Source organism: Euleptes europaea, chromosome 5 (assembly GCF_029931775.1).
Source record: "Euleptes europaea isolate rEulEur1 chromosome 5, rEulEur1.hap1, whole genome shotgun sequence".
NCBI lineage: Eukaryota > Metazoa > Chordata > Lepidosauria > Squamata > Sphaerodactylidae > Euleptes > Euleptes europaea.
Window position 1 is genome coordinate 44,882,885 of NC_079316.1, and position 20,913 is coordinate 44,903,797.

At 41.1% G+C, this 20,913-nt stretch overlaps 1 protein-coding gene across 1 annotated transcript; it reads left to right on the top strand.

The window, feature by feature from the left end:
* Window positions 1-697: 697 nt before the first annotated feature.
* Window positions 698-20,913, top strand: PAK2 (p21 (RAC1) activated kinase 2). The gene is made up of 14 exons (XM_056849305.1): window positions 698-901; window positions 5,071-5,171; window positions 5,629-5,779; window positions 7,844-7,875; window positions 9,156-9,257; window positions 9,921-10,050; window positions 11,148-11,211; window positions 11,805-11,853; window positions 13,510-13,622; window positions 14,273-14,390; window positions 15,179-15,278; window positions 19,015-19,211; window positions 19,709-19,846; window positions 20,739-20,913. Exons 1-14 carry the CDS (start codon window positions 715-717, stop codon window positions 20,823-20,825), a joined length of 1,569 nt encoding a protein of 522 aa, XP_056705283.1. The 5' UTR covers window positions 698-714; the 3' UTR covers window positions 20,826-20,913.

The window sequence follows — 20,913 nt, forward strand, 5'->3', positions numbered from 1 at the left end:
ACCCTTATATATGACAGCAACATCTGTATCAGTTGAAAGTTGCTGTAGCATTTTGAACATTGTTTCAAATAAATATACTGCCTCACTCAGCTCATAATGTACCCTTTGTCTTATTTAAGGGCCCCAATGTGGCTCCTGTGGGTACCATGGCACCCGCTATCTCCTTTCCAGGAGACCACTGAGAGCTTTTAGAAAATGGTGGGGCAGGTGGGGCTTTTGCCCAGCAGAGCTTCTGGCCATTGGAGGTTTGATTGGCTGTTGCTTTGGCAGCAAGGCTTTGTAAGCCTTGTGGGATAGATCAGGTTCTCGTCCCCAAGAAAAAATGTTAGCATGGAAATCAAGACACTAAATTAAAAGGCATCTCTCTGTCCAGTTACATTTTCTTCACAACACCGTCACTAGGCTGCTGCCTTCCATTTTGAAGTAGGATGAGCAAAATCTGGTAAGTCCATCCAGTGATGTCTGGTAGAATAGTGGAAAGGGAAGGGAAACACATATAATTAAAGCCTGGCACCTAAGTTCTTCATCCTATGTGCTAACTATGTCCTTGAGCTTGTGTAAGTCTGTTTCCCCTAGAAGAATATTTGAGGTGTGAAAAAGAGATTGAATATGGCAGGAGAGTAAACAAGATGTAAGATGGTTTTATTATACAGATGTATTTTTACAGACTGTGTTACTGTTCAATTTCAGAGTGTTGTCTAGCAATTAAGTATCATGTCTGACAACGGAGAACTTGAAGACAAGCCCCCAGCACCACCTGTTCGGATGAGCAGTACTATTTTCAGTTCGGGAGGCAAAGACCCGTTGTGTGCTAATCATAGCTTGAAACCCCTGCCCTCTGTGCCAGAAGAGAAAAAACCTAGGAACAAAATCATCTCTATTTTCTCTGGCACTGAAAAAGGTAAGATGGCTGTGTTTTGTGGCTTCAAGACATGGTTCCTTTTTGCCAGGAAGAGGAGTTACCCAGTGCTTATGATGGCTGTGTCTTTTTTCTTGCATTAAAACTCAACACAGTAGTCTGGGAAGGTGACTTCCTGTGTGGCAAACTCAATGGTGGGCTGGCCGCTTCTGTCTTTGTGTGCTTTCCTCATAGCAGAGGGAGAGGGACAGAAAGAGAGAAATAACAGCCAGCTCCACCATGGTTCCCTCAGCTGGGCAAATGCAGCTGAAATGCTTAGGTATTTGTTTGTTTTTTTGTCTGTCTCAGGAATGGTGGGGGGAGGCGAGAGAGATGGAACTATCTCTGCTGAATATGCCTGGGTGAACAAAGCGGAGCTAGTTCCTACTTTACTACCTGCCTCTCTGTGAGGGAGAGGTTATTCAGAGATTTGGGCTGAATTGCTACCAATATGCAGATGACACTTAGCTCCATCTTGTTCTTCCAGCAAATTCCAGAGAAACCATGGAAACCATGAACAGGTGCCTGGAGGCAATTTTGAGTTGAACGAGGGCTAACAAGATGAAACTTAATCTCAACAAAGTGGAGGTGCTACTAGTGGAAGGAAGGTTTGACCTGGGAATGGGCATATCTCATGCTCTGGATGGAGTTGCACTCCCTCAAAAAATAGGTTCATAGCTTGGGGGTGCTGCTGGACCCAGCCTTGGTGTTTGATAAACAGGTGGCTAGGAGCTCCTTTCACTTGCTTCAGCTGCTTAACCAGCTACTGCCCTTTCTGGGCAGGAAAGATCTTGCCACTGTGGTGCATGCCCTGGTAACATTAGATTAGATTTCTTCAATGGATTCTACACAGGGCTGCCATTGAAGACTGTCCACAAGCTACAGTTGGTACAAAATGCTGCAGTCAGAACGTTGACTGAAACATTCATAGGGACCATATAACTCCTGCCATATTCCGTCTACACTGGCTCCAGTTTGTTTCTGGGACCAACTCAGGGTGCTTGAATTAACCTGTGAAGCCCTACATGGCTTGGGGCCAGCATACCTGAAAGGCTGCCTACTCCCATATGAACTTACCTGACCATTCGAATCATCTTAAGAGGCCTGGCTTCAGGTGCCCTGCCATCTGAAGCTAGATACTGGTAGCCCAAGAAAGGGCCTTCTTGGTCATGACACCGAAACTTGAGAACTCCCTCCAAGGAGACTCGTCTGTCTCCTTCTATCATTGTCTTCCACCAATGGATAAAGACTTTTTTGTTTTGTTTGGCATTCCCTCACTAACTCATATTAGCCCTCTTTCAGGTTTGTGTGTTTTTGTGTTTATTTATTTTGTGTTTATTATGCTTTATTGTTTTAAATATTGTGTGTAGCTGTATTTTATAATATCTCAGATGTTTTAATGTTTTAACGTTCACTGCCCAGGTAATCCTGAATTGGGTGGAAAGGCGGCATAGCATTCTTTTAATTAAATAAACGGTGGATCAGTCTAACCAGTCATTGGACATCCTTTCACGTGGAACCCTGTAGCCCAAGGCCAGACTACATGTTACATTTTTTGTTAGGTTGGTCTGGGTTCTCCAGACCGGTAGTCACAGAGCAGCTGTGGGGAAAGGCATTTTTAGATCCCCAGAAGCCTGATTGGGTTTAGGATGATTTGGGGTGGAGGGGGGACACTCCTGTCTGCGCCCTTCACCATTTTCCTGAGCCCAAAAGGCTTGCCCCCCCCCCCCACTAATTTGCCATCTTTGAAGCTGTCTTCTGGAAGCAGCACTTTGGGACTGTCTTTCCGTCTGTCCGTGAAGGAGGAGATGGACGGTGTAGTTTCCACTCGACAAGTTTCTCTTTTCCAAGTGGGGCTGGAAAGAGAAGTAGCTCCTTACACTGCCTGTGGAATTAAAGGGCAGCTTAGCACAACAGGTCTGTCTCACCTATACATTCTGCCCGAATTGTTAAAGCAAAGTTCTGACATATACTCATGCTAAGACTGGTTCAGTATTTGATTTACAACTTCTAATCGAAGTATCAGATCAGGGGTCCTTGTCAGCTCTGCTGTGAAAGATCCTTTAACTGGAAATGCTGGGGATTGAATCTAGCATGTTGTACCTGAAAAGCAGGTGCTGTGTCAGTGATCTGTGAGGGTCCCTCCAGAAGAGACTAATTGCTCCATAGCAGATGTACAAGCCTTTGCATTACTAAATGTTTCTAAAGTTAACTTTTGGCTAAAATTAGTGTAATTGTGTTACTAGCCTGTTCCATTTGAAGTGTGAGGCGTGTTTTGAGGGTTGGAGGATATGAGAGGGATTTGAGAAAATTAGCTAAATGTTTTGGAGAAAATGACCAAGAAAAAGGAAAAAGTGTTTACCTCTTTACCCTGCTTTATATGTATCATTATCATCTTTAGCTGCCCACCTAATTGTAAGCTTAGACTTGAGCTGAAAAGTACAGGTTTCAAATATACTTGCTTCCAAAACATTATATTTATGTGAGCTGACACGTAGAAACCAGTTTCAGATGGTCACTTTCTGGTTTGAAATAGAAGTATGGAGGCTGATAGTCCAGCTAAATATCAACAGCATTACCTTCTAAGGTACTCTTATATCAGATATGAAGAAATAACTGTTAAAAAAAACACACACAACCGAGAGTAAAAGTAAGTACCTGGAAATCTTTTTTTTTTTTTTTTTTGCTTGTTAGGGAACCCACTAAGTAATCTGTCAAGATTTATCATGTCTAGCCTGTAACTCAGCAGAAGTTTGTTCATTTTGATTAGATTGTTGCATTTTTCTGAGTGCAACATTCAAAATATCCTAGAGTGGTTTTTCAAAAACGTCTTATTTAGATCAGTGTTCTTCATTAAAACATCATGAGTTTTATTGTCCTTTTTTGCAACAGTGCTGTACATGTTTTTTTTCTTTAATCCTGTCAGTTTATCTATATTATTGATATATTTTTGGGAAGTATGTGTCCTGTCTAAGAAAAAAAACACAATTCAGTCTACATTTTGTTCTGTCTTGCTCTGAAAACATGAGTAGTCATAAATCTGTATTAAAAACAGAGGCATTAGAGGCTTTAGCAACAAACTCCAGTTTGAATTGTAGTGCAAATGGCCACATCTTTAGGCTAACTTAAACCTGTGTTTGATTTAAAATCATTATATGTTCTTAAACAAGGGCAACAGGCCATAAAACATTTCTTAAATATTGGATGAAATTAAATGCTCACTGGACTTTCTCATGGAGGTATTGATACTAAGGTGCTTCCATAGCACCTTAGAGATACCCTAATTACTAGAAAAGTAATGGGACACTTTTCCATTTAGATGGATGTCTCATTTGGCACATAATACTCCAGCAAGCAATATAACTCATGAGATGGAATGTTGGTCTGTGGTAGTTCTTTTGTCCCTTACCTTTCTTGAATTAGCCTTAGATTAATTGTGAGTAGCAACCAAGAAATTGTATCTTTACTTCTAGGATGCAAGTTGAATTTACCAGTTACACAAAATGTTTGGACTTCATTAACTTACTCATGGAAGGTATCAAAACTGCCACAATAATTCCTTGTAAGTTATCTGAAATGTGGTATACAAGCCGAGTAGTAGAATGGGAAAAGAGAAAAAGAGCAGGCTCTCTAGGAAACCTGTAGTAAGAAAGAGGGCCCTAAACAAAAGAGGCTTGAGTTAGATAGATGATAAGAATTAAGGCATGGCCAGGATGGTTTTTTTTGTCTGCCGCCTCATGGTGTATCAAAGTTGCAGGAGACCCAGCTGCTTTCTGTATTTTTATATCAAAGTTAAGATCATTTTACAAACATCTGGTTTCTCGATTTGTGAATAAATGAGATGGACATTCAAAAACAAACCTTGAAGTCTGATGAAGGTATTAAAGTGAGTTTTTGAACCTGGGGAGATTTTAATGCACTTGCACTTTGTCTTGTATATGTTGGTCCATGTTAGTTGAATTTTTGTATAATGATACTTATACATGACAGTCGTCGTTTCTGCATTGCATAGTGTCTTTTGTTTTTGTCATATACAGTAGTAGAATGGGACACTTCTGCAGCTATCTCTTTGATGTTTAAATGTTTGTGGATAGCTTTACTCCATTAAAAAGGGACTATGTAACTGTTGCATTGTGCTGAATATTTTGTGAAATATTTTGTTATTCTTGTAGGCAGCAGAAAAAAGGAAAAAGAAAGGCCTGAAATTTCTCCCCCATCAGACTTTGAACATACTATTCATGTTGGCTTTGATGCTGTTACTGGAGAATTCACTGTAAGTATACCACATTTGGCTGTGTTAAGAGTGTGCTTGGCATACTGCTAATATAAGAAAGAATGTTTTCAGATCCCCCTTCCCTTTCTTGTTGCAAGTGTTCGTTCATAGGAGGTTTTCATTTTTCACCTCTGTAACGCTTACTGAACAATAATTTATCCTGTTATTCCTATAGGGTATTAGTAGAAAAATGAAACCCCTGTTTGCAGTTGATTAAATTAAAATTAAAATAGACCCTGTAACAAAATCTAAATTCTCTGGGGTAGAGGTGGAAGATGTCCAATGCTGCTTTCTTCAGTGTACCGATAGAATATACAGCAAGAGGAAACTGATTATTTTGACCTTTTTTTGCATCACTTATTGAAATTTAAGCCAGTGATTGAACTCTTAATCTGTGATTATATATGATCATAAATTCAAGTTTAAATTATTGTAATTTTTTTCCTTTTGTTCTCAGGGAATGCCAGAGCAGTGGGCTCGGCTGCTACAGACCTCAAATATCACCAAGTTAGAACAAAAGAAGAACCCCCAGGCTGTATTAGATGTGTTGAAGTTCTATGACTCTAAAGACACGGCAAAACAGAAGTATCTGAGCTTGTCTGCTACAGGTGAGACTTGAATATACTTGGGTCAAATTCATGGGAAAATTCAGGCTACTTTTGATCAGTGGTAAAACTTCCCTCTAAATGAGACATGTAACATGTAATGAAGTTCTACAAGGTCAGGTATGTGTAGGAAACTGGAAAAGCTGATGATGATGTATATGAACGAGATGTGTGAAAAAGAGTTGGCAAAATTAAAGATTACCCAGATGGAAGCTAAGAAAGTGTCATGGAGATCTATGGCCAAGAGGTAGTACTCTAGTCTTAACCCTGATCCAGAGGACTGGATACCTCCCTATGAGAGAGCTGGATAGTGAGATTGTGTTAGCAGGGGATAGTAATATTGGAAGAAAAGCATAGGGTAGCATAATCATAAATAATTCTATCGCTCGTTTTTATTGTGTTAATTATCCTCCCCTTCTCATTCACCAGATCAGTGATCCATTCGTTCAGCATTGTGTCCAACTCAGTGGCCAATCAGTTACTTTGGAGGGCCAACGGGACATCAGGGGGAATATGCTTCCTCTTGGGACTGGTATTCATTGGTTTACTGCCCCTGAGTGTTGGGGAGGGGGGTTCCCTTTAGTCACCATGGCTAGTAATCACTGATAGATAGACCTTTATGAATTTGTCTAATCCCATTTTAAAGTCATCTGTGACTGTAGCGATCACTACATCCTGTGGCAGCAAATTTCACATTTTAATCACTTGTTGAATAAAGAAGTATTTCCTTTTGTCCGTCCTGAGTCTTCAGTTTCAATGGAAGTTGATACCCTCCTACTCTCTATCTGTGATCCTTTCCCCTTGCAGTTCACTAATATGGAAGGCCCTTCCACACTCTGTTCAGCCTTTTGTCTGTTTTTATACTTTCAACCAAAAAACTCTATGTTAAGCTTGCCAACAGGGCATGTTTTATTTTTGGTCATTGTTCTTAGCAGTTGTAGGCACTTCATAAATATGTTATTAGGTAGAGTCATTGTCATCCTAGATCATGACATTTTACAGAACGACAGGAGCTTACAATCTAAAGTAGTAACAATGGACCTGGGGAGGGCCATTCAAGTTATCACAGGCCATTTATTGAATTGTATACTTTCTTGAGGTACGAGAAAAGGTCTATGTACTGTGATTTGACTTGCAAGAGTGGAGGAACTTTGGGAAGATGTTAAGTAGCCAGATTGGCATATGAAGATTTACCTATTAAAAGAACTGTATGTTGCTTTGCTCTCCCTTGTCCAGATGTTCTTGCAATCAAACTAAATTTAGCTCAGTGTAAGTGTGAGTTGTGTATAGGAATGCTGATATATTTCCTAGGTTTTACTTATTTTCCTAACAGATAAATAGGCAGTGTAAAGATACTGGAAGTGGTGTAAATACACTGCAATTTCTCCCAAACCTAGTATGCTGCTGTTAATAATAGGACTGGGCAATTCTTATCCATGTATAGCGTTGGTGGCAAAGGGGTTATGAAATCCTAAATATCACCTAGATTAACTTGGTGTTCAGAAAGATTATAATAATTTCTGAATTATAGTGTCTGAAGAAGGATGGAAGCAACTTTTCAGTTCTGAAATCATCCTGCATTTCAGTTGAGTTCCTAATCTGCAAATCTCACTCAGCATGTTGTCAAAAAAGCACTGTAATATGGCCCCAGATACAATCATGTAAATTAACACCCAGGGTCCATACTTGTTCTAAATATTGACAAATAAGGAGACAAATATGTTTCCTGGATTTTAAATTCCCACTACATGCTATAAAAATGCTTTACTTTCTAGCATCATTTTTTTAATGCAGAAGCTATATACACTTTATTTGGTTTTGTGTGGAAAAATTAAGACAACATACTATATTATGTAGTAATTTGAGGTAAAAGAAAGCTAGAATATCCATAGCTAACATTTCAATTTAATCCCCCCATCCCCTGGAATAAGAGTCCTCAGGAACACCTGCAGTAAGTGTGCTCTGGTCTCAAAACTTTTCAAATGCATCGATGTTCCTATATTAACAGACAGTTTAAAATAACTTGGTGTGCGTGTTTGACATAATTTCAAAATCTCTCTCTCCTAGACAAAGATGGCTTCCCCTCAGGAGTGCCTGCGGTAAGTGCATTCATTATTCCTTAAGCCTTTTCAAGAGTGCTCTTTTGCTTGATTCAGTCCAATAATATTAGGCTACGGTAGCAGCTTGATAGACAATATCGTTCTATTTCATAAAACATGTAATGCTAAGCATTACATTATAAACCAGCTCACAGCCACATCTTATCTGGTGCCATGCCAGCTCAATAGCACATAGGATTGAGTGGTCAGTTATGATGAGAACATCTTCATACTTATCTGAAGCATACAGCAATTACTTGGAAGCATACAGGATTGTGAGTGGGTCCATTTTACCTGTAGGTAACTATCCTTCTTGGTGTTTTTAAACATTACATGGCTGTGTGTGTGTGGTATTTTACAACACACTGGTAATTTCTCAATTACACACTGGTAATTGACTTGCTTTGTAGTACTCACTTATTTGAGTGAGATCAGTTCTGCTAGGCTCCAGTTTGGCATCATGCAGTACCCCAGTACATGTGATGACCTGCCATGATGGCTCATCAGGGATGTAACCTGGAAAGATGGTGAAGGCCTTTTCTGAATGCAGTATCTGCTTTTGTTGTGTGCTTTGAGTTGCAAGTCACTGGAAGAACTTAATTTACTTAATTATAGTTAAATCATTATTCTTTCTAAGCCACACTTCTAGTATTAGAGGTATCACTGCTTACGTAGTGATCAGGGCTTATAGTTATATCCATACCAAACTGTTCATAAATATTAGGTGTCTAACACAAATTATATGTTTCAGTACTTTAAAAATGCAGACTATTGGACCTGCTTGATTTTTCACAGTGAACATAAACATTAGTCCTGTGTAGATGTTAAGAATATGCACATGGTGGGTAATTGTGATTGCCCCATCCTGTCTTGCCCTTCATTGTGTTCCTACCCTGGTTATCACTTGTGTTGTCCATGGGTTTTATGGTTGCAAAGGGGTCTGCATGCACAGAACTGAGGATGTGCAAGGCCAAAATGTATGCCTCTATTGTGTGTTGAACAGTTTCCATGATTTTGACTTGTGTACACTGGACTCCGCTTCTGTAGACCCTATGCAACCTTGAAATACAACACATTAGAAGTAGTGGAACAGACAACACTGGTGCAAGCTTTCCAAATGTCAGTTTAGGACTTCTAACAACTGGAATGGCATATGGTATTCTGAACTCTTGTAGTGTTCTGGGTCACTATTCTAGCATATATCTCATGGTGAACTTTCTAAGGACTCAATAACAATGCTTTATTTCTTTTATTTTCCTCTTATTAAAAAATTCTTACAGCCCAATGCAAAAGGATCAGAGCCTTCTACAACAACTGAAGAGGAAGAGGATGATGAAGCTGCCCCTCCAATTATTGCTCCACGGCCAGATCATACCAAATCAGTTAGTTATAGTTTTACCATTTATCTTATTGCTCTGTTCATTGTGTAGCTCTCTGCAGACATCCTATAAATTAACAAGCATCTCGTTCACATCTCAGTTTTGCCAGAATTTATTCAGTGACCTTAGGTAACTTCCTTTTCTGTCTCAATCTCCAGATTGTACATAGGCTACTGACCTACCTCATTATGTATTTATGGCATTACTTGGACACTAGGGACAGAGACTATCCTGAACACTTGAATCTAGAGTTTGGAGAACCTGACAATTTGTTAATTTGGAACAAAAAAACTACCAGTGTAGTATTGCACCAAATCATTGTACCTGTGTTGTGCTGTGAAATCTACAAATAGCCACAATAATTTAGGAAAGCTCTTATTATCTTATTCATGGGAAACCTCAGATCTTGATAGGATTCGTAGTACAGCAAGAAACTAAAGGAGCATTTGTAAGGTCAATTGTCTTTTTTAAAAAAACAACAACATCCTAACACTTGCAGAACCGAGACAGTTCCATTTTAGTCAATAGAATCTATTAGTATTTGATACATGTTGACTAAAAAGGATAAGCCCTCTGCCAGAAATCTTAACCATCTAGGGTAGTTTGAAGCTAAAGAGCTAGTTTCAGGCACACCATGGAGTAACAATTATGATCTTTTTTCTACAGATTTACACGAGGTCAGTAATAGATCCCATCCCAGCACCATCTAGTGACTCGGGTGACAATGCTGCAAAATCAGCTGATAAGCAGAGAAAGAAAACTAAAATGTCAGATGAAGAAATCATGGAAAAGCTAAGTAAGTTGAAATTTTAAACAAACCATTAAAATTGAGATAGACCCTGATCAACCTGGAGTTAAATGTTCTAAGAATTCTCTATGATGAACTGGCCTTTCTAGTTATATTTTTTTGCTCCATGATTCCTTCATAGAAATTGTGAGCACTTCTCTTGGTGTGAATGATTTTGGTGAGAATGGTGCCAGATTTAGCCAGGGAAACGCTGTCCACCCTTCTAGTACTTGCCACATCCAAAATACCTTCATGCATACATCAATAAAGTCCATTGTACACAGGCTTATGGACTCAGTATTGGCTTACACCAGATTCCTTGATCAGGATCCCTTTATCTCATATATACTTGAAGATGGTAATTAAGGACCACCCACCATGTTTTATTAAAATATTAGTAAGCTTGGCCAATTACTTCATTATCTGATTTTTTTCTTAGACCCCTACAAAAATATGCAATCTTTCATTTTTCATGTCATTGGTATTTCTTTTAAAATATGGGGAAGGGTTATTGCTGACCATGACAGCCATTTTGTAGTAGTAACCAATACCCTTTTTCAGAATTCCAAAAGTGCCTACAGGCTATCTTCAGATGCTACAATGATATATTTACAGATCATATTGTGATGTAAGATACAAGCAAGTGGAGGTTCTTACAAGAACTGGTGTAGTATATTGGCTAAGAGTGATCCATGAGACTGCTGGTTCAGCTCTTAACACAACAACAAATTCACTGTTCTCCCCGTATTGAAGATGGGGGTCTGAGGCTGAGAGTGGTTTGCCTGCCTGTCAGCCCCAGGCTTCATCTGTAATATGAGGATAATATTAATTTATCATTCAGGGATGTTGCATGGATTACTGTCATAAAATATGTGAAGCTTTTTAAGCACTGCAAGAACTGTGCATTAATAATCCTTAGCTTTTAGAAAGGGTTAGATCAGTGCCTCAGTACTGGAAAAAAAATACAGTGTTGGATAACAGTTATGTATTTCTTTTCCATTAAAGTTGGTAATGCAGCTTCCCAAATCAGTGGCAAATATGTACTGGAGTTAGATAATCTTAGAGGTTTTTTTAACATTGCATATGGAATTTTTTTTTTTTTTTAGGAACTATTGTGAGTATAGGAGATCCCAAGAAAAAATATACCAGATATGAAAAAATAGGGCAGGGGTGAGTATTTCTAAGTAAGATCTGTGTGAACCGACTGTCAAGTGTTAGTTGCAATACTGTTTTCTTTTTCCTCTTGACATTTTTTATCACTGTTTACAAAACAAGAAATACCAGCAATAGATTAGAGAAAGCAGTAGTAACCAGATATGGACAGACTTGTAAATTCTAAAATGATCCCTTTATGAACTATGATATTGACCGCATAACATCATGGAATGAGGGAGAAAATAATGACCAAATTTCTAGGCGCCTTACAAAATAAGTCTGTCCCACAACAGCTAGGCAGAAAGGAAACGGTATTGTGTGTGGCTAAGAAAGATGCAATGAATTTGCCTAACTGTTCAAGCTAGTTGATTTATGCCCATGGTAATCAATTAAATTATTTTGTGAATTGGCATGTTTTAGCTTTTTCCACATGTATGTTACATTGGTCCATGTCTCCTTTTACCTATAATTCAGTGTCTGGTTTTCTGGAGAAAAAATGAAATAAAATGTTAAATGAAATCATCTGGGAAAATCTTTGCCTGTTGAAGAGTGTGTATGTATGTTAAATATCTGAAGTCTTGTACCTTATTCCATTTTTTTTTTAATAGGGCTTCGGGTACCGTTTTCATTGCCATAGATGTGGCAACAGGACAGGAGGTAAGGGTGAAGTACCTTGTAATGAATTTGGATCTTCAGTTTGAATCGACAGACTTGAATGAAGTTTTTTTTACCAGTGACACTTATTTCTGCCATCACTCCCCAGCAGCAAATTTCTCATAGTTGTTAGCAAAAGTAATTACTTCGTTCTGTAGAATCTGGTGATGGTATTCAAAGCATATTTGATCTCATTTGAAGATCAAGTGCATGGAGTGCCTTTTAGTAGTGGATTCGAAAATCACAATTTAAACGCTTAATATTTTTTTGCCTTTGTAAAACTTCACTTTACTTGAGAACTGGGTATATACTTATTTTCTGTACTCCCACTGCCTCTGGTTTTAATATGAGTTGCCTCTTCCCAGATCAAAGTAACTGCTATTAAATCCCCAATCTATTTACCATATCATTCCATATATTAGTAAAGTGGCATGTCTTAATGGAAACATTGACTGCCAGATAGCAAGGAGTCCAAACACAGGTGAACATGTTAGGCTCAGAGAGCCTTCATCCTATAGCATACATTTTCTAAGCTCAATCTACCCTATCCTTCAGGCGGGGCTTGCTTTAGCCAGTGAAAGGATTGTGAAGGAGGGGAGCTAGGAATTTGCTGTTGAGCCGAGAAAGGGGGCAAAGGAATTGCATCTTATCCCCCTTCTTGGTTCCATATGTGAGGCGATGGCTACTATTTAGGAGTCCAGTCGTACAACGAAAACATCACTATCCTATACTCTTGTTTGTAACTGTGCCTTCATAAACTTCATTCTTAATTTACCACTTTCTAAATTGGTCTTTTCTTAGCTATATTTCCCCCCCCCCCAGTGTGGTTATTTTAAAGATTTCAGTAGCACATTCCTGTGTTGGACCTCTCCTAGCAAAACAGCCCTGTTCTGTATTGGCATAGCAAAAGTTCCTAAGACTTCCCCCCCCCCCCATCCTCCTTCCAAAAATCACGACTGAGGGCCTCAGCACAGACTCTACCACTGATTCTACCTGCCAACAACACACCTTATTTCCTCCACACTCCCAGCCAACCCATCAGACTCCTTTCTTCCTACCTCCAGATTTTTAGAACTTGCTGACTTGCTCATTGCTAGAGATGAAGGAAAATCCTTCTGAAAATAAGACAGATCTCCTCAAGAATCTGAATTTAAGCAGAGATTCTCAAATGCTTCAGAATCCATTTTCTGTGGAAAAACCATGAGAGATATAGCTGTCCCTTATTTTAATATTTGGTGTGCTTATCCCATCTTATGCTTGGCTGTCACTTGCTATTTTGTGCCTTGATAGTGCTGGGGATGCAAATAATGTTCTGTTTGAAAAGCTGTGAATGTGCTGCCTTGCTTTCAGCATACCAGAACAATTGCCATCACTATAATATGCTGCAAGCAAAGCTGCTTTTCTGAGACTGGCTCAAAACAGACTTTTTTCTTTTTGCTTCTGGTTTCATCATATGCATGTAAGGATGATGACAGTTGTACTGGTAAGTTGATGTATCTGCACATTACAAACAATTATTGGTTATATCAGGAAAAGCTGTACCGGGAAAGCTACAACTCGCCTTTTATTGTAACCCTTTACATGTCAGTCTTTCAAGAATTTGACAGGCCCCTTTCTTTGTTAACTTTTTCTGTGTTTGTTCCTTTTTCAACGTTTCAGGTTGCTATTAAACAGATCAATCTTCAGAAGCAGCCCAAGAAGGAGTTAATTATCAATGAGATTCTGGTAATGAAGGAATTGAAGAACCCAAACATAGTCAACTTTTTAGACAGGTAACTATGCAATATAGTGTTTAGAAAGTTGGGTTTGAGCATGGGGGGGAAATTCCCGGTCAAATCCTTACTTGGCCACAGAGCCTTGGATAAATCTTTTAAATCTGCTTAACCTATCTAACAGGATTGTTGTGAGAGTAAGGCTGCAAATCTCATGCCTACTTACCTGAGGGTAACCCCGCTAGAATAAAGCAGGACTTCTGAGTGAATGTAAATATGATAGCACTGTAAGACCGATTTGAGATTGGAGGAAGGGGAGGATGTAAATATACCAATAAACTGAAAATCACCCTTTCTCCTAAGGTATATGCAGTATGTTTGCTCTGATATTTCTGTATCATTATACATAATAAATGTAGGTTATACAGGAACCTTTGAATGAGGACAGTGAGACCTGTTTTGCTTTAGTTATTACTGTTGTGGACTTAACAAACATATTTTAAAATGGTGAATCCTCCAGTACCCAATAATTGCCTCTGGTAAGAGATGTGCATATCTTCCTCTTGCAACCATGGATTACTTATTGGAAGACTGAAGCCGTTAAACAATCTAATTTCTTTATATCTAATGTAACTTTTTTTACCCTGCAGACTGTTACCTTAGTATGCTAAAGTTTTAACTTTGTCATTCTGTTTGACTTGTATCTTCAGTTACCTTGTTGGAGATGAACTGTTTGTTGTAATGGAGTACTTGGCTGGTGGGTCTCTCACAGATGTGGTTACAGAGACTTGCATGGATGAGGCACAGATTGCTGCTGTCTGCAGAGAAGTGAGTGATCCCCTGGTGGTGGTTGGAGAAAGGAAAAGCATTGCTTTCTCTATGTTAATGGTGTTTATTTTAGATGCATTTAAATTATTGTGGTAGGAATATATTTACCATTCTGGCTTATGTGTTTTTTTTTTTTTAATTCGGGAATTTGAAATGGTCATTTGGTAGTATCCGTGAGCATGCCAGTCCTATTGGTTGTTGTGACTCAAACTGCAAAATTTAATATACTCTAAATCTTCAAAGAGTTTTGATAGCTGTAAGAGACATCTCAGCAATTAAATGCCTAGGAAAACCTGAGTGCATACCCTGAGTTGGGGCGGGGGGAGATAGGTGGAGTTTTCTGCCAGTTTCTCCTTATTGTGGCTTCCCATACCATATTCCACATTGTTCCTGAGGACCAGTCCCCTCCCCCTGACCCTGAGGAGCAGGTTTTCAGGAATAGTGGAGAGAGACTCCTTCATTTCATAGAATCTTTATGAACTTAATTATGTATAGAAGACCCAGTTATTTCTAGGCAGAAATTAAAGAGTTTATTCTTCTAATTAGTCAGATTTCGCTAAACATTTTTATTAGGTATGTTAGGCTATTTCAGGATTTCGGATAATCTTGGATATCAGTGAAGAGGTCTTTTAATAGTTAGCTTGGGCACCTTGAACATTGTATTGGATATTCAGGGTAGTCATAAATATCTAATAAGCAAATAATCATTTGAGGCTGGCTAAAGATAGCCTGACAATGTAAAGTTTGAATGTATTTTGACAATAATCCAATCCATTCTCCCTATACAGTGTTTGCAGGCACTGGAGTTCCTTCATGCCAATCAGGTGATACACAGAGATATTAAAAGTGATAATGTGCTGTTGGGAATGGATGGATCAGTAAAACTGAGTAAGTGTATAGCAGTTCTCCCTCTCCCATAATACTAGAACTGTGTTGGCGAACCTATGGCACGCGTGCCACTTCCGGCACGCGTAGCCCTCTCTGCCGGCACGTGCGGTTCCTCGAAGCCTCTGGCCTTTCCGGCTCTGCCCCTCTCCAGATGGGTGAGGCTGTAGCCCAGGGGTGGGGAACCTCCGACATCACTGGCGGTGGCCCCCGGACTCTCCCACAGAAGCCGCCGCTGGAGGGAGCGTGCGCGGCCGGCCAGGCGGGTGGGAGAGCGGGGAACAGAAGCCGGGCGCCCACACTCGGAATGGCTGGCGGCTTCTCCGGCGCCCTCTGGGCCTGTACGGGCGGAGGGGCGAGGCTGGCCGGTGGGCGTGAAGGAGGCGCCCTCTGCCCCACTTCGCTCGCCTCTCACCACATCCCCCCCTTGGGGCAGGCAGACCGGGTGGGAGATCCCCTCCGGGCGGGGGGCTTAGGGGCCTGGGCAAGCCAGGCAGGCAGAGAGGGGCGCTGAGCTAGGCTGGGCTCCCTCCCTCCTTCCTTCCGTCTGCGCCAGACGGGCCTCCTTTCCGCAAGAGCTCCACTCTGAAAGGGGTGGGTGGAGGCGGTGGCAGCGAGGCCCAGCCGGGTGGGGGATCCTCCTCCTGCTGCTGCTCACCCCGGCCACATGGGAGGCGGCCGGGGGGGGGGGCAGCCCCGTACACAGGCGAAGGGCGCAGTGGCAGGGCTGGTGGCTGGCGAGCCACGGGGCAGGAAGTCAGGCGGAGGCTCTGGGGCGCCTCCTTCCCCTCCCTCGCTGGTGGTGGGCCCGGCTGGGCAGGGGCAGCTGTCATTGGGCAGGATGCCGAGCCTCCGCAGGAAGGGAAGGGTCTCCCGGCGCCCGTGCGCTGTGGGCTGTTCTGCGTGCGCGCGCCCCTTCTCTGCTGCGGGCTGAGGGAGGAGGGGGGCTTGTGTGTGTGTGTGTGTGTGTGTGAGAGAGAGAGAGAGAGAGAAGCGGGAAGGCTTTCCTGTCTCTGGCCATTCATGCATGGGATGTTTTGCCTTGGATTTGCCGCTCTGTAGATGCACATTTTCCCCATCCAAATTCTCAAAACTCATCAGTAAGTCCCCATGCAGAGTTTTGAGAATCCGGATGGGGAAAATGTGCATCTGGAGAGTGGCAAATCAAAGGCAAAACCTCCCATGCATAAATGGGCTCTTTCTTTCTCTGTCTCCCTCTGTCCTTTTCTTTCGCTACTTTTCTTTCTCTCCCTCGCTCCATTTCTTTCTCCCTTTCTCTTTTTCTTTCTTTCTCTCCCTCCCTTCCTTCCCTTTCCCCCTACCTTCCCTTCTTTCCTTCCTTCTTTCCCTCCAGCGGCCTCTCCGGCTCCCTCTGGGTCTGTGCGGGCGGAGGGACGTGCAGTCCTATTCCACCTTTGAAGTGCCCACAAGCCATCCTCCAAACACCTTTCCATTTGTCTTGATATGTAGAGAGAAAACACTAAGGAACTAGTTGCCAATCTCCAGGTACTAGCTGGAGATCTTCTGCTATTACAAGTGATCGCCAACTAATAGAGATCAGTTCCCCTGGAAAAAATTGCCACTTTGGCAATTGGACTCTATGGCACTGAAGTCCTTCCCCAAACCCCACCCTCCTCAGGCGCCACCCCAAAAATCTCCCACTCATGGCGAAGAGGAACTTGGCAACCCTAGCCTCTCCCTCTGGGCCCCCTCTGGGGGTGGTATTCAGGTTAAATTGCCGCATTGGCACTCGGCGATAAATAAGTGGGTTTTCGGTTGCAGTTTGGGCACTCGGTCTCTAAAAGGTTCACCATCACTGTACTAGAACATGGGGTCATCTGCTGAAGCTGGAGGGTGAGAGATTCAAAACAGATAAAAGGAAGTATTTTTTCACACAACACATAGTTAAATTGTGGAACTCCCTGCCCCAGGATGTGGTGATGGCTGCCAGCTTGGAGGGCTTTAAGAGGGGAGTGGACATATTCATGGAGGAAAGGGGTATTCATGGCTATTAGTTAGAATGGATACTAGTCGTGCTGCATACCTATTCTCTCTAGTATCAGAGGAGCATGCCTATTGTATTGGGTGTGGTGGAAAACAGGCAGGATGGTGCTGCTGCAGTTGTCTTGTTTGTGGGCTTCCTAGAGGCACCTAGTTGGCCATTGTGTGAACAGACTGCTGGACTTGATGGGCCTTGGTCTGATCCAGCAGAGCCTTTCTTATGCTATGTTCTTACTGTATGTAAACTAAAATATTAGTTTCCCTGCCAAGACTGCAATTTATGATTCAACACATCTTGCCCTCTAGAGATGGTTTTGATTTCAGAGAATGTGGCTGAGAATGTTTAAGATAAGAAGAATAAGTTATCTGGGTACCACATGAATGAGTTACCATTCTCTCATATATATAGATATGTGTACACACACACACACACACTTATATCTGCTTAAATATATACTTAGCTTGCTGCATAAAGTGAGACAGTTTGTTAGAATTGCAAACTGTAGACACGTAGTTTTAGACCTGACGGTTTTTCACCCAAATACATGTTCCCTGGGGAGGGTCTGTTCTGTTTTGCAACTCTCTGGGACATTTGAATTTGCATTTGTAAACCAGCAGGTGACAGCCTTGATTGATTAACTCTGAAGTTGGAAACTCTTCAGTTGACCAGAGTCCTCAGTATATCTGAGCTTCCTGCCCCTCCCCCAACTGGATTCAGTGCAAAACTAAAGCATAAGTAAATTAAAACAATATAAACAAGAAAATACCAAATTGAGCACTCTGCTTTCTTTAATCATCAAAGTCATTTCAGCTGCAACCACAGAGTAGTAAAAGGAAGTTAGGTCTGCATAATAAGTGCTGTTAATCTGTCTCTAACTAAATACTACATTTAAGATTCATAGACGATTTAATAAAGTAATGACTTAGAAATATGAAGCTTTAATGGGGGAGAATTAAGTTACAGAACTCATTTTCACTTGTCTGTGTTTTTCATGGTAGGTTAGGCAGGTGTCTTCAAGTTTGATTTCTGAGTTCCTGTTCCACTACATTTTGCTACCACAGAAGAAGAACCCATGCTAGATAATGACTAGGAATGGTTCAGTGACATCCTTTGAGTGACAGGATTGCCTTAAATTATACTAATATGATAGCTCTTCAGTTCATTTCTTGAAAGTATTAGATTACAATCATGCAAGTCCATCTTTGTTACACAGATTTCTAAATAAAAAGTACCAGTTTGTCCTGGAACATGTACAGATGATTAAGATGGCTACTTTCCTTCATGTACTGTCACATGTTTTGTGATGTTCTATATTTCTATTTAAAATTCAATTTATAGGGGACCTCCCCCCATAGCAAACCTATCTAAACAGAATGATTCATTCATAGTTTTATCTTCTGAACAAGCAAGAAGTTGAAGGGAATATATACCATTGTTTTCATAATGAAAATAGCCTGACCAAAACTGGCCAACAGGTTTCTGGTTCTCCTCCATCTGCTGTTTAATCAATTGGTCATATGCACTGAAAACATGAGGAGTTTCATTTTTCTGCCCCTTGGCTATCCATAACCATCTGAAGAACAGCGCTTAAGCTTTCTAAGAATAGTACTGAGGGAATATGTGGGTTTGTATGATTTTTTTCTGGAAATGCAGCTTGGCTAATACCACATAAGATGGCCAAACAGCACTGAAATTATTTTATTTTGACTGTTTTTTTTTTAATTTATCTTTTTGCAGCTGATTTTGGATTCTGTGCTCAGATTACTCCAGAACAGAGCAAACGTAGTACTATGGTTGGGACACCTTACTGGATGGCTCCTGAAGTGGTAACACGGAAGGCCTATGGTCCTAAAGTAGATATCTGGTCCCTGGGCATCATGGCTATTGAAATGGTTGAAGGAGAACCTCCATATCTCAATGAAAACCCTTTGAGGGTAAGTTATTGCTGTGTTGACCAATAGCTTTGCCTTGATGTGCTCTTTTCATAGCAGGTCAGAGTTGCCATGACTCATTAGCAGAGTACATACTTTGCATACGGAAGGTCACAGATTGATTCCTTGTTCTTTCCAGTTAAAGGATCTCAGGTGAAATGCCTTTCTCTGCTGTAGCCCAGTAGCTCATATTGCATTTCTCTGTTAAGTTCTCTGACTCTGGTCATGTGGGTTCTGTGCAACCTGAGGGGACTGCTTGCTCACTGCTACTGATATTCTCCCGTAATGCACTGCATCACAGAACTTTTATGTGGATTCTAGAAAGTGTATTAGTTCATGTAAGACATCTGTTTGAAACATATTTTGAAAGTCATGGACCTAGGTAAAAGGGCCGCAGGTAGATGCTCTTTTCTAATTCTGAGATTAACCTCTGAGGTGTTTCAAGGGTGCTCAGATGCAAATGACCTTTTGGTTTTACAACTTTTATCTCTTTCTTGCAGGCTTTATATTTGATAGCAACTAATGGCACCCCAGAGCTGCAGAACCCAGAGAAACTGTCCCCGATATTCCGTGACTTTCTAAATAGTTGTTTGGAAATGGATGTAGAGAAAAGAGGGTCCGCCAAAGAACTATTACAGGTAAAGGATTAGAATCTTATCTCCGCCCAATGATAACTGTTATAGACAATTACTTTTGGCAGTTCAAGCTACTGTACTTTGAAATGAAGGGAGTGATAAAATCTGTGCATTCATAAGAGATAGAACTGGATATGCAAAGGGAATATCTTTATACCTAGGAAGGCTATTGGTAGGTTAATGCCTAGTGCTACTGCTTGGGAACACTGAGAAGCTGCTGGGGTGCTTGAGTTGTGTAAGAGTCCCCTGGAATTTCTCTCCTTCCATACTCCCTAATGTACCAATTCCTGGAGGAGAAGGGGAAGCAGGCTCATGCACCCATCAGCCATGTAGTGAGCTAGCTGACCACAGGCTTTTTACCTCTATACCCTCTCTTGTAATCTGCCTATTGCAGAGGCCAATACCATATGGAGCCCAGATGCAGGTAAAGAGCTGTTGCTGCTGGACCTGCCTTTGGTTATACAAGGTAGCAACAGCTTCAGTAATTCACTTCCAGGTTCACAGTGTCCTTGTTGCTCCTCTGTATCTTGCATCCATTCAGTGCAACTGGTACTATCTTGCCCCAGTGCAAGAGTTATAATCTCAACCTGTTGGTCCTGTCTCTTCCTACTTCACTGCTTGCTTCTCCAGGAGGGAACAAAAGCAGTAATCGCTTGGATGAAAGGATTCTAGGGTAGGGAGCCAGGGAAGAGTCTTCATCCCCACTTCATAACATCATCCAAGAGCCAGGGAACAAAGGCTTAATTTGAATGCCTTCACTCCCAGTCCCCACCTGTCTCGTATGCTGCAGTGCAACCTGGATAGAGTGAAATATGTATTGTTGTGTATTTAAGAAAGCGTCTGTCTTGAAAATGAAGTGTACCCTGCATTCATTGTTGTTTCTTTTTATTGACAGCACCCTTTCCTGAAACTGGCCAAACCTTTGTCAAGCTTGACGCCACTGATCCTAGCGGCCAAAGAAGCAATGAAGAGTAACCGTTAGCATTGCTGCTGTGGCCTTCATACTTTTTTATTTTTAAAAATCTTCATAATATATAAATCATTTTTGTTAGGGGCTGAAGGTCTGCAGA

Coding starts and splice junctions, on each gene's coding strand:
- PAK2 (XM_056849305.1), top strand. CDS start 715: ATGTCTGACAACGGAGAACTTGAAGACAAGCCCCCAGCACCACCTGTT. Junction 902..5,070: donor TTTCTCTGGCACTGAAAAAG/GTAAGATGGCTG, acceptor TTATTCTTGTAG/GCAGCAGAAAAAAGGAAAAA. Junction 10,051..11,147: donor AGAAATCATGGAAAAGCTAA/GTAAGTTGAAAT, acceptor TTTTTTTTTTAG/GAACTATTGTGAGTATAGGA.